This window comes from Diospyros lotus, chromosome 4 (genome assembly GCF_014633365.1).
Source record: "Diospyros lotus cultivar Yz01 chromosome 4, ASM1463336v1, whole genome shotgun sequence".
Lineage (NCBI taxonomy): Eukaryota > Viridiplantae > Streptophyta > Magnoliopsida > Ericales > Ebenaceae > Diospyros > Diospyros lotus.
The window spans coordinates 30748580-30762060 of record NC_068341.1 but is presented as its reverse complement, the minus strand read 5'-3'; the positions used below and the strand labels follow the sequence as shown (position 1 = coordinate 30762060).

At 34.8% G+C, this 13481-nt stretch overlaps 1 protein-coding gene across 4 annotated transcripts; it reads right to left on the bottom strand.

The window, feature by feature from the left end:
• Positions 1 to 4612: 4612 nt before the first annotated feature.
• Positions 4613 to 10756, bottom strand: LOC127799922 (NAC domain-containing protein 53-like). Of its 4 annotated transcripts, none has more exons than XM_052334214.1 (5): positions 10597 to 10756; positions 9478 to 9953; positions 8661 to 8938; positions 8237 to 8575; positions 4613 to 5265 (listed from the first exon to the last, which is right to left on the bottom strand). In XM_052334214.1, exons 2-5 carry the CDS (start codon positions 9632 to 9634, stop codon positions 4927 to 4929), a joined length of 1113 nt encoding a protein of 370 aa, XP_052190174.1. In that variant the 5' UTR covers positions 9635 to 9953; positions 10597 to 10756; the 3' UTR covers positions 4613 to 4926. The 4 variants fall into 4 exon arrangements, with proteins under 4 accessions (XP_052190174.1, XP_052190175.1, XP_052190173.1 ...); XM_052334215.1 differs by having other exon boundaries at positions 9478 to 10377; positions 10485 to 10695; XM_052334213.1 differs by having other exon boundaries at positions 10485 to 10695.
• Positions 10757 to 13481: the final 2725 nt, after the last annotated feature.

The window sequence follows — 13481 nt, the reverse complement described above, 5'->3', positions numbered from 1 at the left end:
AAAAAATATTCTTCTATAAGCTTAGGAATGAAACAACATTTCGGATAGCTTCCGGTACATACAAACAGTCTTTAGTTTCAATACATGCCTGGCAGACAAAGTAAATAGAAGAAGTCTTTAATTTCAATACATGCCTGGCAGACAAAATAAATAAAAGAAGTCCCTATAGTTAATAGATCAACAAATGCTCCATTCTCGCTCTAAGGACAACTTCTCGCTACAAAAGCGGCCTACTCATTTGTAGATCCTACATGCAAACACATATGTGAGATGATGCATCAGAATCCAAAATCCAAATAATAGAAGACCGACTAATAAAATTGATCATCTCAACTAAGAGCAAGGAAGAAGTACTTGTCGCTTAAGTTTTGCTACGCTTACCTATAAAGCCCTGTAGAATCTCTGGGCAATTCCTTTTCTAATGCTCTTCCTGCCCGCAATGAAAACAATCTCCCATGGGTACGTTAGCTTTGAACTTACTCTTGGAGACCTTGTTCTTGGGCCTTATCCACTTCTTCTTCTTGTTGGAGGCAAGCCTCCTCTTGGAAGATTTAGAAGTAAAGGCAATGGCAAGAACATCTTCTTTGCCCTTTCCCTTAATCTAGGCCTAAGCTTTCCTTAGCATGTTGAGTAGCTCTGAGAGTGTGCACAAGGTCATGTTCATATAAAATTTCATAACAAACTCAGAGAATGACTTAGGGAGCGATTGTAGGATCAAATCAATATGAAGATCTGCGTCTATGTAGAAATCTAATGCATTTAATTGATTAATCAGATCAATCATTGACAACACATGATCTTCCACATCAGCACCTTCCAAGATCTAGGCACTGAACAATCACTCTGATATATCAAACCGAGCAATCCCACTCAACTCTCCATACAATTTCTTCATATTTAAGATCATATTAGCAACAATCAACTTATTCACATGCTGCCTCTGAAGCTCATTGTTCATGGAGGTGAGTATAATGCTCCTAGCCTTAGAGTCGTTGTCATGTATCCCCTTCCACATGGCACGTTCCTCCTGATTGGACCCCCCTCGAGAAGCCCAAAAGAAACTGGTTGATCCAAGACGTATGCAATTTTCTCCAAATTTAAAACCAACTTTAAATTTGTGAGCCAATCTATAAAATTAGGTCTTGTCAAAAACAATTTTGTCCAGGCTGCGAGAAAAAGAGATTGACTCATTTTCCATTTTAAAAGAATTTTAGTTGCAAAAGAATTTAAAATTTGTCAGTTTGATTTTCTTGAAAAATCCATTTAATTTCAGTCTTGAATTTATAAGTACTTCCTACTAACTTTTTCAAATCCACTCCCCAAGTAGTAAACGTGAATCCCAAAGGAAGACTCGTAGTGTGTGATCGAGGAGATAACTCCTTATCCTCTTTTCACATCTAAAGTGGAGCTCGATCTTCAACCCCTCTGCCACATAATCCTCAACACTTTGGTGGTATATATTGGATAGTGACACAGTTAGATTCCACCCACTATCCCAGCCAGTAGTCCACTTGCAATGTCTACAACCTCAACATTTTGGTGGTATGTTGGCTATATCCGTGTGGGGTAGCCGACAACATAAAATGCGTAAATAGGAAAGTCAATCAACTCTTAAGAAATGTACCCTTACACCTTTGGGTAGCGAGGGCACAATCAATCAAGCGATAACTTATCCTATAGTGATGGAGGGTCACAATGAACCAAATTCACCATTTAAATCTAATATATCTTGCACAATTGGAAAGATTTTTTCGGTCTTTATTTTTAAGTCTCACTTTGCACATGCATTAAGTTTTAATCAACGAACATAATTCATAATAAAACAAAATGCATATATGCAATCTTAGATGATCATGGGCTTTTAAGCATTTAATTAAACCCGAGCCTCAAGATTTAATTAAAGAGGCTTCTAAGAAACGTTTAACCGTACAATGAGTTAGTGGAAAGACCATTAAGAGTTAATGATGAGTCTGGTTGCAATTTGGTGAAACTTTAAAAGAAATGCTAGAAACAATCGAGACTCTTCTTAGAACAGTTGACAATTTTGGAAACCTTCGATTGTTCACCTGGAACACTCAACAGTTTTATAAACTAATTGTTAAGAAACAAATGTTTTTATAGTGTGATCCACTAATTTTTTTTTCCTCTCTTCTAATTTATCTTGTAATTTTAAAAAATAATTATTTTTCTATAACTTTTGCGTTATATGTTCTAGTATAATTTTGTTTTCTTTCTTCTAATTGTAAAAGAAGTTAAGAGTAAATTAATTATTTTTTTGTAATTATTTTTTACAGTATGTTCTTTTTTATTTTTTTATTTTTTTTAATTTTTTTTGCAATTAGAAGAAACTAAAAGCAAAAGAAATTAATAATTTTTTTAATAATATTAATTGTTATTATAGGGTCAATTAATTGTTATTTATGATTTTATAAATTTGTAGCTACCTCCTTTTTAAGTACATATTGAAAAGAATAGTATATATATATATATATATATTTATATATTTTATAAGGCTTTGACTAAATATGCATCTCAATGCTTTCACCTTAACTTAACCCCAATGCACACTAATTAGTACCTCAATGCACCTTGTGTCCTTGACAACTACGCGCCAAGCACTCTCCATGTATGCTTCTAATCATTTTCAAGATAAAGTTAAAGACATCGTCACTTATATTTGAACAAGCCCAAAAAAAAAGTTCCCTTTCATCAGAATCAAAGGTGTAACAAAGATTGGGCGTGTGTGCTTCCAACTCGTGAAGTAATAAAGAAATACCCAATCGTATTAAGTTACATTCACAATATCAATTACTATTTTATAAAAGTACCATAAAACTTTTCTACATAAACATCATAATAGATAGAAAATATCATTTTTAGTGTATACTCGGGACCCATGTCTTTGATTATGGTTTGTTAAATATTCTACATCGCCTCCACAAGGGAAACTTGGCTATATATAAGGAGAAGGATCCCTCCACATGTTAAGCTAGCTTTTCAAGTTAGAATTTTACCTCTAACTTTCCAGATGGTATTAGAGCTAACTCTTGACTATTGTGGTCATGGACCAGTACCTTACCCGATTATTTAGGCATGTATCAATTACTGAAGAAACTTTGGCATGGGAGGAGTGTTGAAAATCCCACATCGCCTCCACAAGAGAGACCTGGGCTGTATATCCCTCCACCTGTTAAGCTAGTTTTTCAAGTTAGAGTTCTACCTCTAACTTCTCACATGGTCCATCGATAGACCACAAGTGATTTTTTATGTCATGAGCATTATTTTAAAGACAAGAACAAAATAATTTTCTATGGAAAAATAAAATATCTTTCATAAAACAAAATAAATTTTATGCCTTTATAATGTTGTTTTATTGAAAATTTTATTTTCTATGACATGTTATTAATTTTTTTACAACAATAAATTAAAAATGGTATTGGGCACCATCCGATACTAATTCTATTCTATTACCATATACAAATTAAAAATGACTGAACACAAAAGGGATCCCTAGAATGTTAAGAAATATGGTGTTTAGCTCTTCATTTAAAATCTAGGCATATTCTCTTGTTTAAAGTATAAATTACACACGCGTTACAAGAATATGAAGGGGACAGAGGACAGATAAATAAACAAATTTTAGGCGATCTAATTTAAGAGAAAAAAAAAAACTCTAAACTTTCAAACTTGTAACCCCACCCACCATAGTCATTCAATCTACCACCAGCACTCTTCCAAGCCGGTCATCAAATTCTAATCCACTTGCCTCCACAAACTCCTCGTCAGTATTGGTTATCCCTAATTGTCGTTATCACAACTGAAACTCTGAGTCCCACCAAAAAATTGCACATGCATATCCCCCTTCAGATGCTTATAACACACATGTAAGACACACTTTCACAGAAACTAAAGCCAAAAACTTAAGGTTATGAAGAAAAAAGGGAAGAAATATACAAAAACTTTAGTTAATAGTCCAGAGCCCCCTTGTATATAAAGCCATTAAAAATCCAATCATCTTGCATATGCGGAATTGATAACTACAAGACAACAATCTTAACCTAAATTAATTTGAACAAATATTTATCTAATGAGATCTGCCTTATCCTAGCCTAAATCCTTACATACTAAATTTATTTCTGCCTTGTCCTAGCTTCAAGGATAGTTTAAATTTTACTTGTTTTTCTTTTCTGTTTTTTACTCTGAATAAATTAAAATTTAGTTGATAAGTAGCTTTTTCCCCTCTTTTTTGCCAAGCAAATTAAATGAATAACATAAGGTTAAGGTGTGACCGTACTGCAGAATATATCTATCTTAATCTATGTATCCACCTATGTTATGTTCCATGACCTTTTCACATGAATACGAGTTTTAGGAATGACATTTTTCCAAATCATATTCCTGTTATTCCTGAAAACATAAAAAGCGCCAAACGCCACCTTAATTCTGCCCTTCCATCTTCAGTTTTCTACTGCGGCCTATCCTGTAGAAAGTCTGACTGCCCAACCAAAGAAACAGAAGAAAGGAGAAAGGAACAAAAGATGAAGCGATTTAAATCCAAACCAATGAACAGAAAAACGACAAGGTTTTTTTTCCTTTTTTATTACATAAAAAATAACTGTAAATGTCCAATCACTTATAACTAACATATATAACAATGAAAATACTGTTGTGAAGAGAGTTCGCAAGCAAACAGTACAAGAGATCAGAATAGTCTTTGGTTCTTACAGACTCAAATTCAAAGAAATCAAAGGAAGGCAATCACTAGGCCATCTGATTGCTTCTTCACTAGTAGCTGGAACATATTCAATACAGGAAACATATACACTACAGTATCATCACATTTGACGTACAATTGTGAATTATCCAGAGAGCAAGAGTGCGTAAGTGTGCCAAACTAGACCCAAGTTACATACCTCATTGTTCGCACTAGCCATTGTCTTTCAATATGTCCAACAAGAAAATAATGTCATCCTCATCAAATGTGACCGGTGGCGACACTTCATAAGCTGAAGGCAGATCTTGTGATTGATATGGTTCAGAGAAATGCGGGACATATGGGCTTCCAGAAATAATCGTGCTTGTTACAACAGAACCATTGTTGTCTGGCAGAGTTGCCGAGGGCAGACCATTGCTTGGTAAAGGATTGGCACAAATTTTAGCCGCCACAGCACTCCAATCCTCCTCAGCGGATGGTGCTCCATGTTGAGCTCCACTTTTTGGACCCAGACCAGCTTTAGGGAACAGTTCGTATGAAAAGGATGCGTCCTACAGGGCAACACAGCTTAATTAAAATTACTACTAATGACCAATCATTTATACTTGAACTTGAAGTAAAGGGGAGAAATACCATACAAAAACAGGCCAGAAATGCAAATGTTTTAAAGGATAACCAGTGTCAGGCTTCAGTGAGATATGGACTAGTTACCTAACATTATGGTTGTTTTCAACGAGGCAAGGCTTGAATGAGTATGCAACACGACGTTTTTCGAGCTTTCAAAAATGGGGTAACGAAAGGTTGTAAATTAAAGTTCAAAAATGGGGTTACCTATGCAAGACATAAAATTAAAACATCTACCTGAAAAGAGGGTTAATGAGCAAACAGGGTTTGATATCAGCACTTTTTTTTTTTTCCTGGAACTTTAGTTACAGAAATTAGAAAGGCAGGCCAGTTATGTGATGACTCTAGAAAACAACAACATATCCAGCCTTTATCCCACTATGTGGGGTCGGCTACATAAATTCTAGACTTCTATATATTTCTGTGTTTTGTCATATCTTCATTTAGGGTTATACAGTTCATATTAAACTTTAATATGTGATGACTCTAGAACCCATCACATATTTTCTAAGTTCTAGAATTTCAGAAATTCAGAAGAAACAATTATTTCTTACATATGAAATTCAATTGTTAACAGAAAATGAGATTGGCATCATAAATCAGAACTCACTCAACCAGCAGTAGTTAAAAAGCTTGTGACATAATATAAATTTAGGGAAGCCGAGCAACACACACACATACACACACATATTTAGGGTTTAAAAAATCCTCGAATTTCGACTTAGGATAATAAGGCTACCTAAAAAGTGTCTTAAAAAATATTTATACAAGGGTTACAATAGTCATAAATCAATTATTGCACTTCATATGAAATTCAAAGGTCATCAGAAAACAAGATTGGCATCATAAACCAAAACTCACTCAACCAACAGTACTGAACCCCTTGTGAGATAATATAAAATCTAAGGTATAAGAAACCTCAAGGAATCAACTAGAAATAATAAGGCTTCCTACAAAGTGTTTTAAAGGTATTTGTACTGGAGTTACAACAGTCTTAATCCTGTTTGTTGATCACAAAGGAAACCTTCTAATCCCAAGCATTTATTTATATTTAAAGAATCACATGCTAGTCAAATTACTACTAATTAAAACTAATAATATAAAAGTTGAATTGTTAACCACCATCTCTCTAAAAAGCTTAAACTAGTAGATAGAGGGTTAACTTTATCTTTTATATTTTATTTTCAACACACCCCCTCACATGTGACCAATCTTAACTGTATAACTAGTCCAAACACATGCAACAATTTAAATAATGGGTTAGCAATAAACTTAGGACCCCTACCTACTCTGATATTATGTTGAATTGTTAACCACATTCTCGTCTAAAAGTTTAAGCAAATAAATAGAGAGTTTATCATTTATATTACTATTTTTACTCTCAAATAGAGAGTTTATATTTTAAATAATAAACTTATGCTAAAAAATAAGAAAAATAAAATAATAATAAATCAAATAGCATGCTCTAGCATCCCAAATTAAAAGGAAACCTAGCTTTGATGAAAAATTTTTGACAACTTCAGCATACATACCCAGTTTAGTCCTCTGCAACTAATCTTCAACAATCCAAGCACTTTCACTACCTAGCCATTCACCAAAAATGTTCTCAATTGACTTCCCTAATTAACTTCATCTAACATCCAACCCGTCTTCAATTTTGTTGCTCAATTGATAAGCATTGCCCGTCATCTTGAATTGTAGTCACTATACCATCAAATTCCTCAAAACCAAACAATTCAAAAATATCAAAGATTGGACCAATTTGTAAATTAGATGAAAGTTATAAATGGTATGCATTAGAGCTAATTTTCTTCAACAGCTTATATGGCCCAAGTTTCCATGACTTGATTCTGTGTTTTAAGTTAGAAAATCTTTATTTCCTAGAGTGTACAAGTACAAAATCCCCCTCATCAAATTCCTTCACCAGATGATGTTGATTAGAAACTAAAGATAAGACTCATTTCTATCTTTAAACCTGCTCTAACTTCTTTACGGACCAGTTGAATATGTTCAGCAAAAGCCTATACATCGTCACCTATTTTAACTGCTTGTAGTAGAATTGTCGTCATCCCAGCTAGTTCTATTTGAAGGGTGTTTGGCTGAGCTTAAATTATAGGAGCATATAAGCTCTTACAACTTACAAGCTGTAATAACTTATTTCGAAATCTTATATTTTAAGGAGTTTTCTGGCCTTTTACTTGGTCAATGAGAGCTTTTTTGGAAACCATATAAGCTGCAAAAAAAAAAAAAGAAATAAGGGGAAAAAAAGCTGTCCCCTACCAGCTTTTGAAAAAAGGTATTGGAAGAGGCTATAAGCTGGATGGCTTATAAATTCTTCTAACTTTGCCAACGGGTAAAAAAAGATATTAAGCTGTCAATCAGATTATAAGCTCTCATCAACCAAAAAATAAGCTAAGCCAAAACACCCCCTTGCTAGGCGTGTTTGGCTCTCCCACTTCTTCTACTATGTCTAACCCCAGCTCCCAAGCAAAATCCTTAACACAACTATGGGATCCTTTTGTTCTGATACAATTTTGACCAGTCTGGACAAAGAGACCGCAAAACAACTGCACATTTAGGTATAAAACCAGTGTAAGATTAAAGTTGAAATGTTCATACAAAACTTAGAAGTTTAAGAAAACCTCACACGTTAGATTAGGATAATATGTCTGACTACAAAGTATCTTAAAAGACTATTTATACTATGATTATTACAATCATAAATTCTAGTTGTTGATCATGAAGGAAGCCTTCTAATCTCAACATCCATCTGCATTAGAAAAGTCAAATGCTAGTCACACGATTGCTTAATAAAACTAATAACATAAATACTAACATAAGCTAAATAAACAAGAAAAATCAAAATACTAATAGTCACAGAATATGGTCCTGTACCACCTTGCTATCCTCATTCTGATCAGGAGGCAAAGAGCTATCGTCCTTGAACATGTCCAATAAAAAATTAATGTCTTCACCATTATCTGCAATGGGTGGAGCGACTTCATATGCTAAAGGCAGAACTTGTGATGGACCTGATTCAGGAGCAAACATGCCTGTTACAACAGAGTTGCTATTATCATGCACTGCTGGCAAGGGCAGAACATCGTGTGGTGAAGGGTTGGCAGAGATTTCATCATCATCATCCCAATCTTCCTCATTAAATGGGGCTCCATATTGAGCGCCATTTTTTGGGCCTAAACCACTCTTCTGGAAGACTTTACATATCACATATGAATCCTAAAGGACAATGCAAGAACCTTAACTGAACATTTATATTTTAAAATAAAGAGTGGAAACATGACTGAACAATTAAAAGATTTACCATTAAAAATCCTGCATCTGCCACCTCCTTATCCACAATCCTGTACTCATACATAACCCAATTAGTTCTTTCCCCTTTGAGGGTGCGTCCTTTATGAAATACCAATGTTTTCACCATTCCCACAGTTCGTTCTTTGTGAAAAATGGCCCTGTCATTTCCAGTGGATTTCCAAAACCCAGTTTCAGTAAGACGATTTGTTCTAGCTCCGATTGAATACTTCCTTTCCTTAGGGCAAAAGAAATACCATTCAAGATCCTTACTTCCCAACAAAGATTTATCTGAGAAAGGGATGAAAAAAACAGTTTAACAACTTGAAAATAATTGTTATAGACAAAAAGAAAAAGTACAAAGAATGAAAAATATCTCTAGCCTACTAAAGAGATGGCATCAATGGAAGATAATATATTTTTGTCCTTCGGATATTATCTTTGGAGAAAAATATGAAGTAGTAGATGAACATAAAGATAAAAATCTATAAATATAAAAATAGGAACACTCATCATAAACTAGAAATATCCAAGGACTATATGCAAGACAGATCTATAGATAGAAATGATTGGCTAACTAGAATTTAAGTAAGCAACCCTACCTAGTGGGATTAAGGCTGGATATGCTGTTCATATACAAGAAACGTGTGGAGAAAAGCATATTTACAAGGCCACGGCCAAAATGTTAAACATACAAAGCTGCATTATATCTAGCATCTATACATAACCATTGCCATGACAAACAACTAGAAAGGAAGTTGATTACAGTGGGGGAAAAGCAATTGCAGTAACATGGAGATGGGTGTGTAAATATAAATCAAGATCTATACCTGGAAGATCCCATGGAGAATACTTATATACGTTGAGTTCTGAAATAGCTTCAAATCGAAATTTTTTCCCCATTACCTTCTTTTTCAGGAAGTACATAACCAACTCCACATCTGTGGGATGGAAGCGTAACCCTGGACATAGGGAATTTCTTGCCATGAATATAACCAATAGAATATCCCACAGTATAATTTGTTCAGATCCAACTATAATATATAAGTATATATCCCGTCTGTGTCCTTGAACTAATATTCAACCAATCTTGCCAAATAAATTATACACAACCGAAGATTGCAGAAACTAAATTCCTACATGTACCCTAATAACCACTGGCCTAAAGCATTGTCAAGTCCAGTGCCGAAACAGGGTCTTCTGACAACACCACAGCCTTCCCCGGCTCATGAAAAGGAACGCTAAACAAAGAGACCACTGATGCTTCTTGCTGGGATCAAACGACATCTGGTATGCAAATTAAGCCCTGATGTTTTCAACATTATCAGTTTTATATGATGAGAAATCAAATCCCAAAAGCACGGCACACACTTAGCAAAAGATAAGGCAGAAAATCTCAACCACTCCATGCTATATACAGAAAAAGAACAACTGATCATATTCAACCGGAGTTGGTTATCCGTCAGCAAAAGAACAACCGATCAGTGCCTTTTGTGTGTGTTTCCGATTGGTTTTCTCTTTTTTGGGGGGATGGGGTATATTGTATTTCTTTTTCTTTTTTCATTGGTTTTCCATGGATGTTCTCTTTTTGAGGGTCAAGACTCTACCAGAAAAAGAAAAGTCAACGAAAAAAGAACAAGAAATACAATATACCCCATCCCCCAAAAAAGAGAAAACCAATCGGAAACACACACAAAAGGCACTGAAAATCACATCAGACAGTGTGAGAACTGCATGCCAATCAACAACAAAAGGATCTGGCATAAACACAGCTATAATTTTTACTTTTCAGCTCAGTAGGAAAAACCATAGAAGCGTGGAATTAGATATTACTTACAACAAAGAGTCAAAGACCACTGGAAGTCGAAGAAGAGGAGATCGAGAAGAAATGAAAAAGATCAGACCCTAACTTCAGCAACGACGAACCCGAAAAGCCGTGGAAATCTTACCTGCGAGAGATATGTGGACGAGGGAGCTAGAGAGAGAAAATCAACGCAAGAGAACGACGGATGAGCTGAAATGAGAGAAACAGTGGTGTGCAGATGGCGGGCGCTACGATTTTATATACACGTAGGGAGGCTTTTGACGTTGTCTTCGGCTAAGTTTTGGAGGCACGGAACATAGCCAAAAGATAAAAGAAAAGGGAAGAGTTACATTACCTGTCTGATAGCAAGTATGAAATTTGAGTAGAAAATAAATATTTTTTTAAATAATTAAATTATCTATAATTAAAATTTTTTTAAAATATCAATTAAAAGTGTTTAATTGGATTAAATTTCTACCTAAAAATTATTATATTTTTTTAGTTTTTGTATTTGATTTTCATACATATAGATACATATATATATAAATATGGTTGTAAGTTAAATTTGTGGTTTGATGTTGACGATGATGAGGAATAAATTAGAAATGGTGACTCCAGCAGGGGGTGACGCTGTGCGAGTACAAATCAAAAGGGAATCGAAAGAAGGTTGAATCGAAGCTCAATTTGACAAAGACGACAATGAAAACGAAGATGAAGACGAAAGGGAATGGTCGTCGTCACTGGCTGTCGCTGTTGAGCTTCCCCTGTCACCATCGCCATTCACCCCTTGATCGTTGCCCCTCGCTCACCCTCTCATTCGATTGCCCTCTCTCTCGCTCAGATCACCAACCAAGCTTCCTCTCATTCTCGCGATCGTTGGTTGCACTTATTTTCTTCCTCGCGACCCCCGGGCACTCTTTTTCTCATCTGTCAGATCGAGGTTTCGAATGATTTGCAGAAGGGAAGACTTGGGTTGATTTTCTATTTCCCTGGAAAATCTATTCCATCCCCCCCCCCCCCCAAATGGGAAAATCTTTTCAAGCAAAAGTGGGAAACGAGCATCACGTGACTCAAAGTGGAAAAATAATTTACTTGAAAAATTTGGCCAATCAAACATCTTCAAAGCTAGAATTTGGGTGAAAATTGGCCATTTTCCATATAAAAATGTGTGCAATCAAATACACCCTTATTGTTCACATGTTTAGTGAAAAAATAAAAGAGAATTATCTTTTTTTGACAAATTAAGTGAAAATTAAAGAAATGAAAAGGTTTGAATATTAGCTTCTAATACAATCCTTATATTTTATATTATAATACATAATGCAAAGGACAAGAAAAAAATAATTAAAAAATATTCACATCCTTCCGAGTGTTGGTCCCTTGACACACAATGGCCACTCAAGAGGGGGGTGAATTGAGTGATTAAAAACTTATTGAATTGATTCTTTCCTTTTTAAAACTCTTGAGATTTTCTTATACACAAAATATACTTATTATAAATATATATGTTGTTTGGAAATGAAGCAATATAAATACACAAACAACCACAATATAAACACAAGATATATAGTGATTCGGTGTATCCAACACCTACTACACTCTCTCAAGGTCAAACCGACACTTGAGCTTTCACTAAAACCACCACTAGATTTCCACACAAGAATACCTAGCAAACTTGTACACCCTGAGATTTCCCCTTAGCTCACCCCGAAAATTAATACAACACAATAATACAAATAGATTACTTGGGCTCTAGGATGCCACTCACAATCCATAATCTAATACAAATAAATCAATCATATGTCCAACACACTTGGACTACAATGGATATCAATACAAGAACAATATACAAGGCAAAATGAAATGATACAAGTTACCAATAAGAAAAAAACTTTTTCTTTGCCTTGAGGCTCCAATGGATAGATCTTTGAAGCTCCTTGGGCCTTGGATTGCTTTGATTGAGTGCTTGAGAGCTTGGGTGTGCTTTAGGAAGATAGGAAATGGTAGAGCATTAGCCTTCTCAAGATTTCTCCTTTTGATATTTATATTGAGGCTTCCAAAACGACCTGCAACGGCTCCAAAAATCCGACCGTTGGAGTCTGGCAGTCAACTGCTCTAATTGACAGTTGACTTCGCGACACCCACAGTCGACTCTCGCAGCCGACAGTCGACTCTTATTGGCCTACAGTCGACTTGACAGTCGACTGGCCAAAATCCACTCTCGGCTACCTCGACTCTACATAAACCAGGCTCGGCTATATCGACTGATGCACATCCACAGTCGACTGTCATTTTGACTTACAGTCGACTATCCCTCATCGGGAGTCGACTCTCAGTCTAAATTTCAAAAAAATAAGATTTGCTTTGATAATACAATACATAGCATAAATTCATTACAAGATATTTACATTCATTTAGTTTAAGTAAATACTTTAATACATAAATGTAAATAACAAAGTACCCCCCATTTGGATTTTTATAAAAATATCTAAAAAATCAAAATCCAAATAGATAAGAAAGTAGATTTTGGGTTTTAAAACAAATTCCGGATTTGACGATTTTAGCACTTCCAAAATACATACTTTCCATTACTTGAAAAATTCACTAAAAATCATTTTCACAATAATGAATACTAGCTATGAAAATACAGGGAGTTAGTTTTCCAAAAGGAAAATATTTTCTTATATGTTCCCTTATAGTGTGCTAATATTCTACTCAGAATCAAATAGCATTTCTTGGTTCGTTTTGATACACAAAATACTATAATACTTAACAAGTATCAAAAATCCATTAGGGGTTTTAAACATACTAAAAATAGTTTTACTAAAATTATGTTTTGTTAAACATCAAAATACACAATAGGTCGATCAGAGCAACTTAGCTCAACACCAAGTTCAACAAGGGTTTTCAAATATTGGTTTAGATAAGTTATTGTAAGGATACAATAATTAAAATTTGTTTTGTCTTGGTAAATAGCTTGATAGAGCATAGCGAAAAAAAAAAAAAAGAAGAGTCTACCCTGGTGGGTGG